Source organism: Cucurbita pepo, chromosome LG02 (assembly GCF_002806865.2).
Source record: "Cucurbita pepo subsp. pepo cultivar mu-cu-16 chromosome LG02, ASM280686v2, whole genome shotgun sequence".
In the NCBI taxonomy this organism is placed as follows: Eukaryota; Viridiplantae; Streptophyta; class Magnoliopsida; order Cucurbitales; family Cucurbitaceae; genus Cucurbita; species Cucurbita pepo.
The window spans coordinates 3,136,492-3,155,045 of record NC_036639.1 but is presented as its reverse complement, the minus strand read 5'-3'; the positions used below and the strand labels follow the sequence as shown (position 1 = coordinate 3,155,045).

Genomic DNA, 18,554 nt, shown 5'->3' with positions numbered 1-18,554 from the left:
TATTCTTAGGGATACATCGACCATCTTGACTTGCTCGGACACATCCGTTGGATGTTGTGTCGCACACAATTGATCATGCATTCATTGTGTAATAAGGCAACCTAATCCTCACCCAACGATTCAAGCTTTTGTTTTATGAAGAACCCTTGAACGAAAGTAATTAACACGAAATTTGGATCAACAAAGACATAAGGTTAGAATTAGATTACCTCTTAAAACAGATTTGGAACCTTGTTCTAAATTGAGTCACTTCACAATCTAACTTAATCAAGGCGGCTCGGTGCAATTCTACCAAGAATTGCTTGAAACTTCGAAATAGCAAATATGATGATTGGATTTCTGAGGGAAACGTCTCCATTTGAGATCTGAATTAAATTCTTCCACGAACCTGATTTTTATATAAGTGGGTATTTATAGTCTCCCGACAAAAGACGTTTGTGGACGGGATTTATTCGCATACGTTCGAGTTCTGTTGTTGACATATTTTTTAAATCTTCTTGGCAATAGGTCCATTCGGAACACAAATCTAAAAGTGGGACTTGTCGTGAGGGTGTCAAGATCACGGTGACAATTTTTAAACAACTAACCAATTGTCCCACAAATATTTGGAACGGGCAACAAGATATTCCCACTACTTTTTATCCTTTGTCTTTGGATATAGCAATCCCCACCTTCTTTCCAACTAATAATTCATATCTCTACAAAAATCTTCCAAATTAAGAATATAAGAAATGATTATTAGCTCGACGTATGTTTTAGGTAAAGACGTTTGAAGTGTTCTTCAATGGAGAATGCTCGTGAACTAACCGAGCGGCTCAACTTCAATTAAAGTAGTCACAAATTTACATAAGCTTTTTCATTAGTGCAACGAGTCGAGAAGCTAGAATGACTTACAAACTAGAAACTCACATTAGCGTACTGTTGCGCCTAATACGCTCTAACCCTGGTGAACATATCATCGCACGAGTGTGAGTTTCTAGCTTGCAGATCATCTAATGTCATTAAGACCATATATTTTTTTTAAAAATAAGAATCATTAATCAATTTTAACGTTTATTAACAAATAATATATAATAAAAAATATTAAATCGTACAAAATTGAATTAAAATTTAGATATAATAGTAAAGAAATATATCTCGAACTATGATTGATTCGATTGATTTGATTTGAATAAAGTGGAAAATAGTTACGAGTTGAAAATCGCATAGTTATTTAAATTAAAGTGAGAATGCAATTATGAGTATGGTGTTTGAGAAATCGGGCCCTCACGAGTCACGAGCTTAGAGTCTTTGTCTTTGGACTTCGGCCAATTATTTGTCTCTTTATTGACTTAATATCGACCTCTTCGATCAGATGTGATATCAGTATTAGATCCAGTTGTTCGAATATGATCGTTATCTATATTTTTACTCTCTTTAATGAAAAATTTATGTACAACAAGATGAGGAAATAGATAGCGATAGGAACATTGATGCATGAATCTGGTCACATCTCCATGTAAACTACTAATTAAGAGATTAATCGACGTATCATATACACTGTTATGCTCAACGAGGTTCGACCCATAGCTCAATGCTTAGATCAAGGTAATATCGAGACAAGTCCTAGTATTTACAGCGTTCTCTCATTGTATCATCGTATCATGACAAATTCATACCCGACAACGAGAATTCCACTGTGTGGTCATACATGCCTTGGTTTCGTACCAAATCAAGAGTAAGATTTACCCGCTCGCAGCAAGTGCATGGTAGGCCGCCCCTAAGAAAAGGTTTTCGGTAGCGTGGAATCTAAGTGAGCGTTTTCCAAATCCTACCCCTAAAGAGACATTAATTGTCACAAATTAATCATAATTAACTTGATTTTTTAGTTACATTATGATAATTTATATTAACCAATTTCATTTATGCGGATAATTTGTTTTGTGCCCGGATGTGTAATTACGACGATACTTAGGGGTGGAAATCAGAAATCAGAGAAATATAGGGGGTTAAATGCAAATTACAGAAAATAAACTTGCTATCTATTTTTGGATGAATATTTTCCACGTAACGAAAAAAAAAAAAAATGGTTTCGTTCCAACTGAGTCAGGTTTCTGTTCCCCGGAAGATCAACATTCTTCCGTCGTTTAAAGATTTGAAACTCAAAAAATTTCTTCAATTGATTGCTTTCCAAATTGAGCAATCAAAGCTGTTCAGATCATTCATTTCTTCATCGTGAATCGAGATTTCTCTCGCTCTCTCTCGTTTTCGGGATGGAAAGCTTGATGAACAAGATTCGTAAACTGGACGCTTATCCGAAGATCAGCGAAGATTTTTACAGCCGTACACTGTCCGGAGGATTCATCACTATTATATCCTCCATTATAATGCTCTTGCTCTTCTTCTCCGAGCTTCGTACGTTTCGCCATTTATATTATCTCGTCGATTCTGTGCTTGCTATGTTTGTTGTTGGAGGTTTTTCTGCATACATGTTTTGGAACTTACTTAGCTCAATTTGCTCAGGAATTAGATAATGTGTAGCGACTTTTTGGTAGGGTTCTTGGGGGTTGTTTTGTCACTATCATGCTTTTTTTTGGTATCTTATGAACAAAATGAGTGAGTAGATTAGTAAACAAAAAAGTGTTGTTTCTAGTTGTTTAGGGTAAGTATGTGTTTAATTACTTCTTTGCAATTGAATATTGATTGTATTCCTTGCCGTTTTCCTATTGTTTTGTTTCTTTTTCCTTTTTCTTAGGTTGTTCTGTTCTTGTTTCATGCACAGCTCTGGTTCTTGCTGCATGAAAGAGGGGCTGTTTGTTTGTGTTTTGTTTCCTTTATGATAACATGTTGTGAGTTTGCTGTTCTAATTTCAGGTTTGTATGTACATACTGTAACAGAGACAAAGCTTATAGTAGATACTTCAAGAGGAGAGCACTTACGAATCAATGTAATTTACCTGCAAAGTGGAAACATGTCTTTTATTTGTTTGTTGGTTTTCTACTCTGCTTACAAGGGTTCATTTTCTTTTAATGATTTAGATTCGTTGCATTTGAACACATATTATGTTTTTTCTTTTACTGTTCTTTATTTGGAAATATGCTCCTGGACTTGCACTTGAATGTGCATCGACGTAATATTCATATTCAATTGTGCAGTTTGATGTTACATTTCCTGCACTTCCATGTTCTGTTCTCAGTCTTGATGCTATGGACATAAGTGGAGAGCAACACCTTGATGTGGTATGGCATCCCTAAAATGCACTTATATGCTTGGCAATTGGAATCTTTTGGTTAATTTTAACAGCTAAATACTGTATCTCTTTCTAATGTCTTTTAATTATGCAGAAACATGATATAGTAAAGAAAAGAATAGATTACCATGGCAATGTGATCGATTCAAGACCAGATGGGATTGGATCATCTAAGGTAATTTCATATTCTTTGAAGGCTGGATTTTTTTCCCCTTCATTTTCTATCAACAATATATAGAGTCAGCACCAGATGGTGTTGCAAACGAGAATGATTTTTGGTGATTGTTGATTTTGGTACCTCGCACCGCTAAATTTAGGGTCACTGTATTATGAGTTTTGCTTCTTTTCTCCATTGTTATCGATTCTGTTTCTACTTCATGCAGATTGAGAAGCCTTTACAGAGACATGGTGGCAGACTCGAGCACAATGAGACATACTGTGGTTCCTGCTATGGGGCAGTAAGTTTATACTTCATTTTTTGGATTTTTATGTTGGAACAAAGTTTAATTACCTTTTCAAGTTCTTTACGAGTAATTTGAGAGAAATTCAGTATTACCGTACTTCATAGGTATTGATGGGTACATTCAGTAGATTACTTGTTCTTGATCGAACTAACCTGCCGATTCAAATTTTGAAGTTTGTTTAATATGTTGATTTAATTGGTAAAAATTTGAAACTGTATAATTGAATCAATCGCTAATTGAATTCTTTTTTTTTTTTTTCTTTCCTTTTGTTCTGTTTTTCAGTTAGATGACGATTGTTGTAATTCTTGTCAAGACGTGCGTGAAGCTTATCGTAGTAAAGGCTGGGCTTTGTCTCATCCAGATCTAATTGACCAGGTTGGTTTACTTCCTGTATAAATTTTTTTTACTACATTTCTTTGAGATGCAAACTGTGTGGTCATAAAAATATATTCAATCTAAATTTTCAACCAAATTCAGATAACATATATTTCATCTAAACCCAAATCAAGTTCTGTTCCAAATATCTGGTGAATAAACAATTTGAAAACCCACAGCTTAAAAGAATAGATGAATCAAACTACGCCTCTAGGCATTAAGAACGACAATAAATCAGGGTTAAGAGGAAGAGAGATTGACACCAGATTTATATTGGTTCACCCAAAGTGGTGGTGTCAATCAAGTTACATCGATTGAGAATAAGCCAATGCTGCAAAAACATCCAAAAAAAAATTACCTCAAGGTCACGGTATTTCTTCTTGTCAAACAACACACAACAGTCAACACCCACGGCCTCTTCTTCTGTATACGAAAAAAACGCAGCCGCAGCCAGCTCAATTAAATTGCTAGGTTACTAATTGACAAATGGGCCTTGATTGTTTTGGGCTTCATAGTCTCAACAAATTGTCATTTAAATATTTTTCTCTCCACTGAAATCTATTCGAATAAACTAGATAGTTTTCTTGACTGAGGTTGACTTTGGGAATGTATCTTCAATTTTGTGATTGTTCTGACAATTTGCTTCTCATTTAGATGCCGTCTTATAACAATTGCTTCTCGTTAAGTAACTAATTGTTGGAGAGGATTGAAATTGGCATTATTGGATATGGTTGCACGCTTAGCATAGTGATAGCCCTCAGTTAAATTGGTCATAACTCCTTTCAAATTGTCAATTTTCATCAGATAACTCAAATTGGCAATTGATGTTCGTTTGCCAAAGAACTTCATGAAGCCCTTCTCGTTGTGTGTTCGGCTTTCACTTTAGGGAAATTTAGCATTCAGTTGATGTCTATTACTCTCTTTTTTGTTTTGCTTCAACGCTTTATTCCCTTAATGGTGAATGCTTATCATCCTAATTTACTTGGACATTGTTGTATTATACCATTTATTGTCTTCAAAACTTTTGTATAGCAAGATTGGATTATACTTTCTCGGTTGAATGGAATCTCTCGTATGTTGGCTTTATATTTTTAGTGCAAACGAGAAGGTTTCTTCAAAAGGGTGAAAAATGAAGAAGGTGAAGGATGCAATATATATGGGTTCTTGGAAGTTAATAAGGTGGCAGGAAATTTTCACTTTGCACCCGGAAAAAGCTTTCAACTACCATACTTCCAGATACATAATCCATTAGCGTCATTTCAGTGGGATACTTTTAATGTAAGGAACTGGTTTTGGAATGAGAAATTTGCTACATTTCTTTGTAGTTAACTTATCTCATTTATTTATATATTCTTCAGATAACCCACAGGATTAACAGATTAAATTTTGGAGATGACTTTCCAGGTTTTGTAAATCCTCTTGATGGGTAGGTTCCTTTCTGTTTGTTTGAAGTTTAATCATCCTTTTACCTTAAACTAATTGTAGTATTTTCCTCTCATTTTCTCCCTTTATTTTTCTTCTACTTCTGCTTCAAGTGCGCAATGGAGTCAAGGAACGCTCAGTGGAATGTTCCAATATTTTATCAAGGTTTTTCTAAGTTCAGTCATTTTTTTCGATCATTCTTCTCGTTCTCTGGAATTAACATTTTCATGATGACTAAATATTTGCGGTAGTTATATGATATATCTGATCGATTCTATTTCTTGTACTCTGAATGTGATCTGGCTTTCATTATTTAATTTATAACTTATACGTTGAATGTATTTTTGTCTAAATCCAAGACACACTAGTGTGAATGAGAGAGATAGAGACAGAGAGAGAGAAAAGAACTTAAGTTACTCATCTGCCAATTTCCTTTTTAACTTTTCCATCAAGATTTACTGTTCTTAGGATGGATCAATGTGGGAAATATTTTCTATATACACGTATACATGTATTTCCTGTCTCCTTAATTCTTTACCTCTCTAGAGTTATACTTCGAATGTTGTGCATCTACTTTATAATTCTTTACCTCTCTAGAGTTGCAATTTCTTTTCTACTATGCTGCATTTCATATGTTAATTGGTTGAGTTTTTTTTTACTAGAGAGATGTATTTCTACAATTTCTTTGCAGGTTGTGCCTACCGTTTACAAGGACGTGAAGGGAAAGGCTATAAAGTCGAATCAGGTTGAGTTGAGCTTGAATGTTTCTAGTTTATATCATTCGGATGGTTATTTGTTGAGCTTGCTATTTAAGATCCTATATTGGAAGTGCAGTTCTCTGTAACCCAACACTTGAGGGGCATAGACGGAGAAAGCTTCCAGGATCTTCATGGAGTTTTTTTCTTCTATGACCTGTCTCCTATAAAGGTGGGATCAATGTTCTTATGTTGAAATTTGTTGCAAAGACCTCGAGCTTTGCTTCAAGCTCCTTTATGGGTTTTGCCTTGTTTACATCTTGGAATTTTTCAGGTGTCTTAGCTTACCAATTATATTTCATTTTGTAGGTGACATTCACAGAGGAGCATGTCTCATTCTTTCACTTCTTAACAAATGTTTGCGCTATAGTTGGAGGTAATTTACGAGAGTTATTTGAACCTCGATCAGTTGACAATCCACAAAACTTCGATAATTTTTCCTTTTTCAATCAATTCAACTTTTCATGGTCACTTGAATAGTTCCTCCACTCTTTTTGAAAAATCATAAAATTTGCTCGCAGTTGTAAATACTTCCATTATCGATGCGATCCATGTCAAGTTTTATCATGCCCTTTGCCCTGTAAACATTTTAGTTTTCTGATTCACTTTCACTCAAACAAATCAAGAACAAGCCAATCAACTTTCCTGATACATTGTGGTTTTGTTATGATACATTGTCTCACTTTTTAATGACTTCCTTCAGGAGTTTTTACTGTTTCGGGGATATTAGATTCCATTATATATCATGGTCAAAAGGCAATCAAAAAGAAGATGGAACTTGGAAAATTTATGTGATCATCGGTTCAATTGAAGACAATCGATTCGTGAGATAAACATGCAGGATGAGTCTTGCTGTCGTGGGTATACTCTGCTGCTTTTGATCTCAACTTTCCCGATGACTCTCTTCGATCAGTAGCTTAGTTATCATCTCTGCTCATATTACATCTTAAAACCTCTTCTTTTTCTTCTTTTTCTTCCTTTTTTTCTAGTTTTTTCAGATACTCAATTTCTTAGTTCTCAAATAGTATGAATATCTCCGAAAAGTAAATAGGTTAGAGGGGTCATTAATTTATTCCCCGATACCTTGTATGAACTTGGAAGTAAACAGGTTTATTATCCGAGCTTTCTTTTTAGGCCAAATGAAACATTTCAGTAGAATAAATCATCGGTAAAACCCTTTCGATTCCGTTCATAGAATTTGTCTTCCGTGTTAGGAACCACGAATCTCTACAATAATATAATATCGTTTACTTTGAACATAAACTCTCGTAGTTTACTTTAGGCTTTTCCAAAAGATCTCAACATCTTATAACAATGAAGATTGTGGTTTACTTTAGGCTTTCTCAAAAGATCTCAACATCTCATAACAATGGAGATGTAAGGATTACTGATAAACTCATTAATTAGTTAATATAGGACTCCCTCCCAACCTTCGGATGTTAATATTAGAAAGTCGAACCTATTCATTTGGGTAACCATAAATACTAGACAATAATAATAATATACCAATGAAAAAATGATTACAACTACTACGACTGACAAAAGAAATAAGAACACCAAATTAAATCATACCATGGTCTTGCAAGAAAAAAACCAGCTGACCATGGTAGACATTTACAATATATGTGACAAAAGAATTTGAGCCATGAGTCTCGGCCTGCAACCTTCAAAAAACTCTGTTGCAGGTGCCGTCGAAGATTCCGGTCAAATTATTAAGGCAAGATCGAAGCCCAATCTATCTCAGAAGGATATTTCTCGAGCATTGAATTCTCCCAAGCTTGATTGTGTTCCCATGGCAGCTCTGTGAAATCAGGGAATGTAAGATCTGATAATGGTGAAGACCCTGCAGACCCATCGCTCTCCACCTTCACAGCCGCCGCTTCCGCCACCGTGGAGGAGGAGGATTGGGACCTTGACTTGTTTGAGCTGCCTTTGGGCGGCGGCGCAGCCAAGTTATCACAAATTGCTTGGAGCTTTGCATCAACAGAGGAATGTAAAGGCCTATACGCACCGAACTCGCCTTCAACACAGGAGCCTTGGTGCTTGAGGTGCGGGAAATTGAGCCTGGCAGAGTCCCCTCGTAGCTTGAAGGCTGCCTTGTCATACGCCAACGCAGCTTCTTCAGCAGTGTCGAAGGTACCAAGCCAGAGCCGAGTTCGGTTCCGTGGCAGCCGGATCTCCGCCACCCATTTCCCCCAATGCCGTTGCCTTACCCCTCTGTAAAGCTTCGTGGGTTTTGAAGATGAACCCACTTGCTTCATCGGGATCGCCTTGGGGCAGAGGAACATGGGCGTCGTTTGTTGATTCAGCTGTTCGCTTGGTTTCCCATAAGCAAAAGGTAATGGGGTTTGGAAATGGAAGATTTGAGATGGCTGTTCGTACCCAATAAGGGTTTGGGTCGAGAACCCATTTGAAAATTCTGAGTTCATCGAAGTGGAGCAGCCATTAGAGCACTGTTGAGGAACAGAGTGAGAGAAATTGAAGGAAGAAGAAGAAGAAGAAGAAGAAGAAACAGAGGAGGAGGAGGAGGAGAAGGAGGAGGAAGCAACTTTGATAAAAGGTACAATTGCTTCCATTAATTCACCACCAAAGTGGTCTGTTTGAGATCCTTCACTATAGAAATCCATGGCGGCTGCCATTAATTCAAGAACAAAAAAGATAGGATTTGTTTACAGAGGAACCTGATTCTTGTTAAAATAGAAAGAAAACAGGCCACGAACTAAGAATTATCAAAGGGATTTGAACAAAATAAAGAACCCCTTCATATCAGAACACAAAATTAACAAGAAAAACCAACCTTGAGGGACTAAAATTCACCCTCCAAGAACAGATTGATCTCTCGATTAAACACAAAAACACATTAAATTGAAATAAAAAACAGAAATCCTGAATCTTGATTCTGAAAATACCTGTTCTTCTCCACAATCCTAAGCTTGGTTATTGTTCATCACGAACAAACAAACAAACCCAAAAATCAGAACCTGAAAAGCACAGATAATTAACAGAAAGGGATTCAGAGAAGCGGGGAGTTGCAGAAGGGGGAGCAAGAACAACAACGACGAACTTCAAACTTTAAACTGATATTTTTTTTTCTCTTCTTCTTATAAGCTTAATTCTATGTGTGTTTCTGTTTCTCAGGCTACAATGGCGTATCCCCTTTTTATAAGCCTCCAAAAATTCACGAGCGTTATAAAAATAATCTCAATTATCCGCCATAGCTTAGCTTCATAATCACGTTCATCCAAGTTTCGTTGACCAGAAAACCCTCGTGTTCATACTTACTCACTGATTACTTTACTCTTTGTTTTGCTTTGCAGCCAAATAATTCATCCCCTCCTGACATTTCTTCCTTCAAATTTTGTTATAACTCTCATATTATTAAATCTAAATCTCTTTTGAAAGCTCTAAACTCGTAAATCTTTGTGTCTTTTTATCTATGTGAGAATCCCATTAGGGAGGAGAATGAAACACTCCTTATAAGTATGGAAACCTTTCCTTAACAAGCGAGCCTTGAAGGAAACACAAAGAAAACAATATCTACTAGCGGTGGGCTTGAACTTGTACATCGTCGGCATGACCCCGATTACGGGAGAGGCCCCACACGGTTTTGTGAGCTTTTGTGTGTCAGCTCATTGGATACTGAAATTTATAGCAAGTGGGCCAATGGGTAAGTCCAAAATTTTGAATTTTGATGCCACCTCGTTCCAAACCCACAATCAGCCACTGATTTTCATTATATTCACATATATATATATATATATATATATTATTGTGTTCTAATTATAGTATTTATGTTCCGAAAATAACAATATGATCATATGGGTGATGATAATTATTGGTAATCTTCTTATGGGTTGACTAAAGAGCATTATTAATGAATTTTATTATAAAGTTTAATTATTCGTATAAATGTTTAAAGGGGAGAACGTGCATGTATTATGGGCATTTAATGAAATTATTGGAATAAAAAATGAGTTGGTGAATGGGTCAAACGGCTCTACAAGAGCACGATGGTGTATAGTTGACAAATTCATAACTCATCTCATACGTTGATTAGAAGATAACTCGATTGAAATTACTTAGAACAATAAAAAGTACGAAGATAACAAACATAGAGATGCCGGTGCGAACAACTGGTGGTGTTTCAATAACGATGACAATAAAAATTATGAGAGAAGTAACAGAAAAGAGTTGTTTGACGAAGGGAATGGAGTTTTGGACGTGAGGGAGTAGATAAGCTAGTGGGATTTTGTTGGGTTCTACGAACTCATGTGCGTGTTGCACGAGTTAGGTTGGAGCTTATGTACACGAGTTTCATAATATTATTCTCGTAGATTCTATTTCTATGTACTGTGTCACCTCAAGTTCATATATGGTACACGATTTACCTTAAATCACTATCATAAAACATGATTCAATTAATTACTCGTATGCATGCGATACAATTTAGCTTAACTAGATTTAATAACCCTATTTTTACTTTTGCAATTATCTTATATTTATTTTTTATTAATTGAAATTACATTATTTAAATAAATAAATAATAATAAAAAAATCCCCAACAAGCGACACGACAGGGGAGGACTTTTAGGGTAGGAAACTCAACCATGGTTAATTGCATGAGAAAACCGTAGTTAAATTCAAGTTGAAGTCAAGTTAAAGTGAGGTTAGAGAGGGAAGAATTGAAATTTGAAGCGAGGAAGAAGCCGCGTTTATGGAGAAGTAAGGTGCGCGTGGGACAAGGTCTTGGACTGCGGCGCCTGATTCTGGAGACGGGGCCGTGGGTTCTACTCTTGTGAACATCCCCACGCGCATTTCCAACTCGTTGCAGCTGAATGTGAGATGGTTTGAGAGCACGCGCTGAGAATCGCGTGGGAAAATGTAGGAAGGGGAGGGAAGCAGTGAATTGACCAAATTGGGGCTGAGAGAGAGGGAATCCGGAATGGATGTTGGAGCGTGTTGGGCGGGGCATGAATTGGAAAATTCAGTCACGTGCCCGACACTCTCCCGTATCAGAATTCATGAAGCCGCTTTCTTCCTCCTCCATCATCTATTTCTATTTCTATTTTATTATTTAAAATACATTATATTTTAATTCTTCTATTTTTTCTTTAATTTTATTTTATTTTATACTTCATTCCATTTTAATTTTTGTATATTTTTATTTATTTATAAATGCTCGTTTTGTACGTGGGTTCACAAAATTAACTATAATTTTAATAAATTTAAGATAATTACAATAAATCGAAAATGCTTAATTATATATCGAAAAATTTTATAGAAAAAAAGTTTAGTATAATTCAATTAGTTAAACATTACTCTTAATCTTAACCTAAGATTAAATATTTATATATATTCACAATTAACATCTACGTAAACAAATTATAAATCAGTTATTATTATTATTATATAAACCTCATTAATAGTTGTTAATTAGAAATGTGATTAGAGAAAAAGAAAATGAGCTGTACTTGTGTTAGTTTGAAGGTACAAAGTAAGCATGTGTGTAGAGTTCCAAGACCCAACTCATCAATTTTTTATTTTTTATTTTTCTATATATATCTCTATTCCATTGACTTAATATATATACTAATTAATCTCCTAACACTAATTAAAAACACATAATCATTACCATTTTAAGACTTAATTACCCCATCACTTTTTTATATTACGATATATTCCTAAGCATTGAGGCTTGAATCCTAAGCCCACACTAAGAAAAAATCTGAGCCCAATGATCAGATGTGCAACTTTGGAGATGAAAAACAAGTTTTTAACTACTTTTTTTTTTTTTTTTTTTTTTTTTTTTTTTTTTTTTTTNCAGTAAAGAATTATTTACTGGTGCAGTTTGAGTTTAGCATATCAAATCATGGAGTCCATGTACCTGTTGTGACGTCTTCTGTTGAACTCTAATAAGCTACCGTAAGTTCTATCAGACACACCAATGAAAAGAGATTCACTATCTGGGCTGAATGATATGCCCGCTATCTCTCCGAACATATCAATTTCTTGTTCTTCAACCCAACCTGATTCGGTGTCAAAGATATGCACGAAGTCTGCTGGTTCAGCCATGGCCATGAATCTTCCATCTGAGCTGAATTTCACAGCTCGTATAGCTCCCATCCTACCCTTTACAACGGCCATGGACTCTGACATTTTCCTTACATCCCACAGCCTACAGCTTGTATCTTGGTTTCCTGTAGCCAGAATATGCCCATTTGGATGCCATGCTGAGGTGAAAGAATAGTCTAGGTGCCCTCTGAGGCTCCCAATTGTCTGCTCAAAACCAACCTACCATTTAGCATTCGACTATTTTTTTTTTTTTTTCCTACATTGAAGTACATCCACTGCAAAAGAAAGAAAGTACTCACTCGGCCCGAGTTCGCGTCGGTGATCAAGCAATCTGGATTGTCCCCAAGAACAGCAAGCAGCTTCCCATCTGGACTGACGGATGTGTTCTGTAAGAGAATGGTGTAAGGCCACATTGTTGAATTATGAAACTGTAACGATGAAAACCTGACTGGGTGGCACTCACATTTACGGACCAGTCGAACGAGAAGCAGCCGAGGGAAGCGAAATTCTCGGCATCGAAAATCCTGACTTTGGCATCATTGTTTGCTGTCATGATCCTTATTTTACCACTGCATTAAAACAATGGTTGGTTATTCGTCTTCTTTTTGTATGCTACTGCAAATATAATAGTGATGCTTACACTGAATCTTGATAGATATCAACTGCATTGGTGATGGCATTCTCATTTGCTGTAATTTTTGTGCAGAATGCAACCTGGGGATGATTTAGGTACTGAACGAAGGCACAAGAAACACAAGAACGAGGTGTTTAGAACCACACAAGGAAAATGTAATGGAAGTTATCAAGTGTGCTTGACTTGCACACCTTGCAAATAAGTTCCCCTTGGAAACCACCAGCAACAATTAGATTCTCTTTCACAGCCATGGTGCTTATCTGAACTCTGGAAAGTGACTGAGACCTCAGTCCTGGGAGTTTCTGCATACGCAATCGAAACTATAATCAATATGCGAATTTTTTTGCTAAAATCAAAACGGTTCCTAATGCTTCCGCTATATAGATGAAGAGTTCATTTCCTTCTATTGTTATTAGAGCAAGAACTCTACTTTCATAAGAGTTCATTTGGAATGGTTCCTAATGCTTCCAATGAGAAAGTGGGGCCTCATTGTTCAAGTTCCGAAATCAGTACATAAGAAAACAACTCAACTACTTTTTTCTATGGAAATGAGTGAATTATGTCTCATGATATTGTGTTTCCAACTCCCTATTTAGTTAAGTCCCAAGACATAGTGAATCGGCTAAAAGAGTCATTCTCACCCATACAAATTAAAAGACAAGCTCTCACTGGCAGGAGTTCATAACTCACTCAGGACTAAGACCGAGTCGCATATGATCATCATGTAAAATATTAATCTTCTCAATTAACAGATTTATAAGGAGAGATTAAATATTTCTTGGTCTAGTCTTATACAAACTTAGTATATAGAATACTCTCACTTGCATGTCTTCACATGAACGATTTGGAACAAATAATTTGTAATGATTACAAAGTTGATCGTATCAATAGTGTAATCAAGATAAAGCACCCAACCTTATCCACATATCATAGATCCTTTAGGTTATTACTTGAACACGATCCTCTTGTATGTCGAATACATACTGTTCAAGATTACTTTAATAACCTTGAATTTTCATACGATAGATAATATTAAATTATAAATAAAATAATTAATTAGAATGAGGAGGTTTTAAAGCATAAATCCCAAATAAGCAAGCACGTTTATAGATCAGTTAGACCACATACCAAGGTGGGAACAACTGGTTTGGATACGTTTAGTACTTCTTTGCTCCTTCGAAGCAATGAAGACCAGTGCAATACTGAATAGTTCTGCATTAGATATACATCATGCTTTGAAGTTGCCCATAACAGATTTCTGAGCTGCACAGATTAACAAATGGTACCAACGAGATATCACCGACTGCACTAGGATGTTTAAAACAAATACAAAGAAGATCCAGGAACGGCGCAGTTCCAAACATTTAAATGGCCATGAACACGAACAAGTATGATAACAAGAACAAAAACAAATGCTATGAACAAGAATCTCAACCTGGAAATGCACAATTGTTGATTTGACAAGCCTCGTATTGAACTGAAAGTCATAGAAAGAATTCCCCATCTCTACTTGCAAGCATTCCTGTTAAGCAAGAAAAGCACAATATTCGCGAGTTGTCTTCAAAGTTTATTCTTCAATCATGCGAAGAAGTGAGGAACAGTAACTCCATAATTTATATTTATTTGAAAATCAGGAAAGTAAATTAGGGATTCCAAGAGAATCTGGAATCGTCAATTTACTTGAATCAAACGCAACTAGCTAAACAAAATTTAATTGACGGCTCCCATGAGAAGACCGAGCGACTGACCTTTTCGAGGTCTTGGCGAGGGCGCGAGAGGCTCTCGTAGTTTCTGTACTGTTTCAAACGAGTCTCGCGGCACTTTTCCCTTGTAAAATGAAGCCGCTCCCAAGGTATGCCCTGTATGTCTTTCCCATTTCTAGCTTCCAACGCAGACGTATCGGTTCTTGATTTGCTCTGTTAAAGTCGCACGTCATTTTCAGTAATTGCTCCCACTAAACAAAACCTAATATAAAAAGGCAAGGATACTATACCATCTCAAAATCATCCTCGAAATCAGAGTCCAGAGATTCCACGTCGCTACTACTCTGCGTTTCGCCGTCATCAAAATCAGCCACGTCGTAGTAGTCATCGACGAGGTAATCGAGGAAATCATTTCCGAAATTTTCCATCGATCTGCAAAACGAGAGTCCACTTCCGTCAGCGAACTAACAGAATCCGAATCCGCCTCTGAGCCGACGCCGGAAGCGAATAGCTAGAAATAAGTTTCCAAAAACTGATAACAAATATATGTTTAAAGCAACTATCTCAGACACATTACAACTGAAAAATGCTTGCGACGAACCTTTCACCAATGATCGAAAGCGACATTCATCGCAGAAGCGAAGAGCAGAGTCGAACAAACAGTACATTAAAACAGAGGAAAAGAGAGAAACAATACCTAGGAATGTTGAGAAACCGGGTAGAGAATTCCAGGAAGTGTGAATAGCGGCGGCGAAAATGAAATTGAGAGGAGATCACACAAGAACTTCCGAGGAAGAAAAATCCGACAGAAAATGCGTCGTGGTAGTAAGAAGAAGAAGAATCGGAGACTAGAATTTCGAAGTTCAGAAGAAATTAATCGGAGAAACAGAGGAAAACAAAGGAAGAAGAAGAAGAAACAGAGAAACGTCTAGAGAACTTCGGATGAAAAGAGCGAGGGAACGCCGAGACTGAAGGCTGTATATATATATATATATATATATATATATAGTGAATAAAAGCAGAGGCGTAACAAATCGGATTCCGGGTCGGGTCGGGTCAATGGTGAAATAACTAATAAGCCCATGCCAAAAATGATGACGCGTCAAAATATTAGGTGAACAGAATGGTGTTTAGGAAAGGAAAGTTAAGGGGCCTATTCGTAAATTTGCCTTTTGAATAAAATATATTTGGCTTTTTGTTAAAATTGACCGTGGAATTTTCATTACGCTTATAATCAAAATAGAATTCAAATCATAAATATTAAAATGGAGTATTATCTATTTATTTATTTTGATATTTATTATATATATATATTTAAAATAAATAAATAAATTTAATGTTTTTAAAATATATATATGAAATAAAGAAGAAATTACGAAGTATTTATGAGAAGCATGATTGGTGGTGAAAATGGAGGGAATTTGACCGGCAACTCTAACGGCCAACCGCTAAATCGAACTGAGAGAGACACGTGTCAGTAAATTTTATTATTTTATTATTATTAATTGGACGACATTATCCAGGTCCACTAAAAAACATGTCACATTTCCCAACCTTAAAAAATGTAGTGTGAACGAGTGTGAACAAACGAAATTTAGTATTTTTAATTATAATCTTTTTTAAAAATTATTCGAGATTTATTAAGATTAAAATATAATTTATAAAGTAACAAATATAGTGGGGATAAAAAGATTATATTATTCCAATAATACGGTTTCCGCGTTTAATAGGTTGCTTGCATGGCATATTGTCATCAATCCACGTAGCTAAGCTTGCTACTTGCTACTTCTACTTCATCCACTCCACTGCCCGATCATATCTTACATATTCAATACAATCGTGCTAATTAAACCGTTTTATCGATGTGGACAAAATTATACATCGATGTAAACAACCGTATTAACTAAAATATCTCAGTCATACAATATGAATTTTATTTAAGTGCTGATTTTAATATATTTTTAGACTTTTTTATTTCCTTTAAAATTATATTATATAATACTTATGTCGTGAGAGCGGGGAAGTCAACCATTGGATTTGGAATTTGGTCAAATCCTTGCTTTTGTTTTTTTGTTGACTCAAATTTTGTCTTTAATTAATAAATACTATTTATTCTTTTATAGTTTTTTTTTTAAATATAAATAATAATTGACATGAAGTTATTTTATTCGGACATATGTATACGCGCTTACATTATTTGTTTTAAGTGCATTCATATATATATATATATATATATATATATATAATGAAATGAAGGAATTATAAAGATAACGTAGACGTGTAGGTAAAATAATAAAATTAATTCTTGTAATGTGAAATGGGAGCAGCTTAAACTATGAAAATGGGGTCGTAAAAGAGCAATATAGGTATCGTGCTACTGCTCGACGACGTGGTAGAATGATGTACCGTAAATAGTGAGAATCTAATAGCCGAAAACCTCGTTAGAAAGTTGAAAGCTTCTAGATGGGTGCAAACCAAAACCAAAACCAGCAAAGGCATAAATAAAAAGAATCCAAACCTAGCAGCCCCACTCACACTTTAAAGAAGAAAATTAAATAAGTCCCAAAAATTTAATTTAAATTACTATATAAAAATAAAATTAATTTAATTATTTATAAATAAATTAATTAATTAATTAATTAATTTTTTACTTTATAATGGGCAGAAGAAAATATGTTGGCGAGGGAGAATAAAATAGAGAAAATAAAGTAAAAATTCACACAAAAAAAATACAAAATAAGAATAAAGAAAAAGGTAGGTATCATATGTGGAAATAACTTTAGGAATATAATTTAATATTCTTTATAATAAAACAAAACTATATGATAAAACCTTTTACATTTTATTTCGAATATTCCAATTCTATTTCCTAAAGTATTTATGTCATCATTCTCTCATTTTCCACTTCATTTATTCCCTTTTGTCCTTTTATATAACCTTCATTAACAAAATCAAATTATTTCTATATTTTAAGAATGTTTTAGGATATTATTAAAAAAAATGTAAATTCATATATTTTAATTAAAAGAAATATTCATCAGAATAGTTTAATATTATTCTAAAGCCCATTAGTTATGGGCCCATTTAGGCCCATAACTTCTGTTCTAACCTTGGAAAATTAACTTAAACTTTTTGGGCTAAATTAGATTAGGGCCCATTATTTCTTTGGGCTTCTCGTATGTTAGGGGAGGTTTCGCAGACTCTCATGAACAATGTTTGGTTTCTCTCTCCAACCGACGTGGGATCTAATAACTAACCATTTGATAGAATCAACGTTATGAATCCTTGGTCATTTCCACAATAGAGGTAGACCTCATCGTACCCCTTTTCAAAGGACATGTTTAAAATAGGGTGACTATTAATTATAACGTTAGCCACAATCGGAAGAAACAAGCGGTAGTTGTTCCCGTCAAAGTAAAATTACCATTGCCTGATTCGAGCAATTCAGTCTGGGTGACAACAAAAGATGAAACTTAGAGTGGAGATAAATTGTATCGCCCGATACTATAATTTCAAGGTGAAGCCACCCAACTTTATTGGGGGAGACTTGGTCGTGCGACGAGTTATGCCAAACACTAGAGACTTAATTTTTATTTATTAAATTTAACAATGTTTTAAAATAAAAATTATAATGTTTTTTTTTTATGAAATTTGAAGGTTAAGTGAGGTAAAAAATAGAATGGTAAAAATTAATAAAGGCGGTAAAAATTGAAAAGTTTCCAAAATGGAACTGAATGAAGATATAAATGGAATGTAAGGGATAGGGTGAAGCATGACATAAATAAAAATTGACCAAAGAATCTCATCATCTCTATTTAATTACTCATATAACTAGAGGCATGCATCCTGTTGGAATCTCTAAAACAACACTTATATATATATTGGTAGGTAGTAACTTTA

General features: G+C 35.1%; 3 protein-coding genes across 3 annotated transcripts; 1 reads left to right on the top strand and 2 right to left on the bottom strand.

The window, feature by feature from the left end:
- Positions 1-2,183: 2,183 nt before the first annotated feature.
- On the top strand, positions 2,184-7,431 carry LOC111789119 (endoplasmic reticulum-Golgi intermediate compartment protein 3-like). Its single transcript, XM_023669765.1, has 13 exons — positions 2,184-2,394; positions 2,853-2,926; positions 3,135-3,218; positions 3,324-3,404; positions 3,613-3,687; positions 3,976-4,068; positions 5,164-5,346; positions 5,427-5,494; positions 5,604-5,655; positions 6,182-6,235; positions 6,325-6,417; positions 6,555-6,621; positions 6,949-7,431. Exons 1-13 carry the CDS (start codon positions 2,253-2,255, stop codon positions 7,038-7,040), a joined length of 1,158 nt encoding a protein of 385 aa, XP_023525533.1. The 5' UTR covers positions 2,184-2,252; the 3' UTR covers positions 7,041-7,431.
- A 280-nt stretch (positions 7,432-7,711) lies between these two features.
- Positions 7,712-9,591, bottom strand: LOC111787642 (ethylene-responsive transcription factor RAP2-4-like). The gene has a single exon (XM_023667660.1). It carries the CDS (start codon positions 8,882-8,884, stop codon positions 7,958-7,960), a length of 927 nt encoding a protein of 308 aa, XP_023523428.1. The 5' UTR covers positions 8,885-9,591; the 3' UTR covers positions 7,712-7,957.
- A 2,481-nt stretch (positions 9,592-12,072) lies between these two features.
- Positions 12,073-15,566, bottom strand: LOC111787765 (uncharacterized WD repeat-containing protein C2A9.03-like). Its single transcript, XM_023667809.1, has 10 exons — positions 15,352-15,566; positions 14,945-15,086; positions 14,700-14,867; positions 14,387-14,473; positions 14,080-14,214; positions 13,143-13,253; positions 12,958-13,049; positions 12,781-12,886; positions 12,617-12,703; positions 12,073-12,521 (listed from the first exon to the last, which is right to left on the bottom strand). Exons 2-10 carry the CDS (start codon positions 15,080-15,082, stop codon positions 12,108-12,110), a joined length of 1,338 nt encoding a protein of 445 aa, XP_023523577.1. The 5' UTR covers positions 15,083-15,086; positions 15,352-15,566; the 3' UTR covers positions 12,073-12,107.
- Positions 15,567-18,554: the final 2,988 nt, after the last annotated feature.

Excerpts from the sequence above, each read along its gene's own strand:
- LOC111789119 (XM_023669765.1), top strand. The coding sequence starts at position 2,253 with ATGGAAAGCTTGATGAACAAGATTCGTAAACTGGACGCTTATCCGAAG. Across the intron at positions 4,069-5,163 it reads ATCCAGATCTAATTGACCAG|TGCAAACGAGAAGGTTTCTT; the intron begins GTTGGTTTACTT and ends TTATATTTTTAG. Across the intron at positions 5,347-5,426 it reads TTCAGTGGGATACTTTTAAT|ATAACCCACAGGATTAACAG; the intron begins GTAAGGAACTGG and ends TATATTCTTCAG.
- LOC111787642 (XM_023667660.1), bottom strand. The coding sequence starts at position 8,884 with ATGGCAGCCGCCATGGATTTCTATAGTGAAGGATCTCAAACAGACCAC.
- LOC111787765 (XM_023667809.1), bottom strand. The coding sequence starts at position 15,082 with ATGGAAAATTTCGGAAATGATTTCCTCGATTACCTCGTCGATGACTAC. Across the intron at positions 14,868-14,944 it reads TCGAGGATGATTTTGAGATG|AGCAAATCAAGAACCGATAC; the intron begins GTATAGTATCCT and ends CGACTTTAACAG. Across the intron at positions 13,050-13,142 it reads AAGGGGAACTTATTTGCAAG|TACCTAAATCATCCCCAGGT; the intron begins GTGTGCAAGTCA and ends GCCTTCGTTCAG.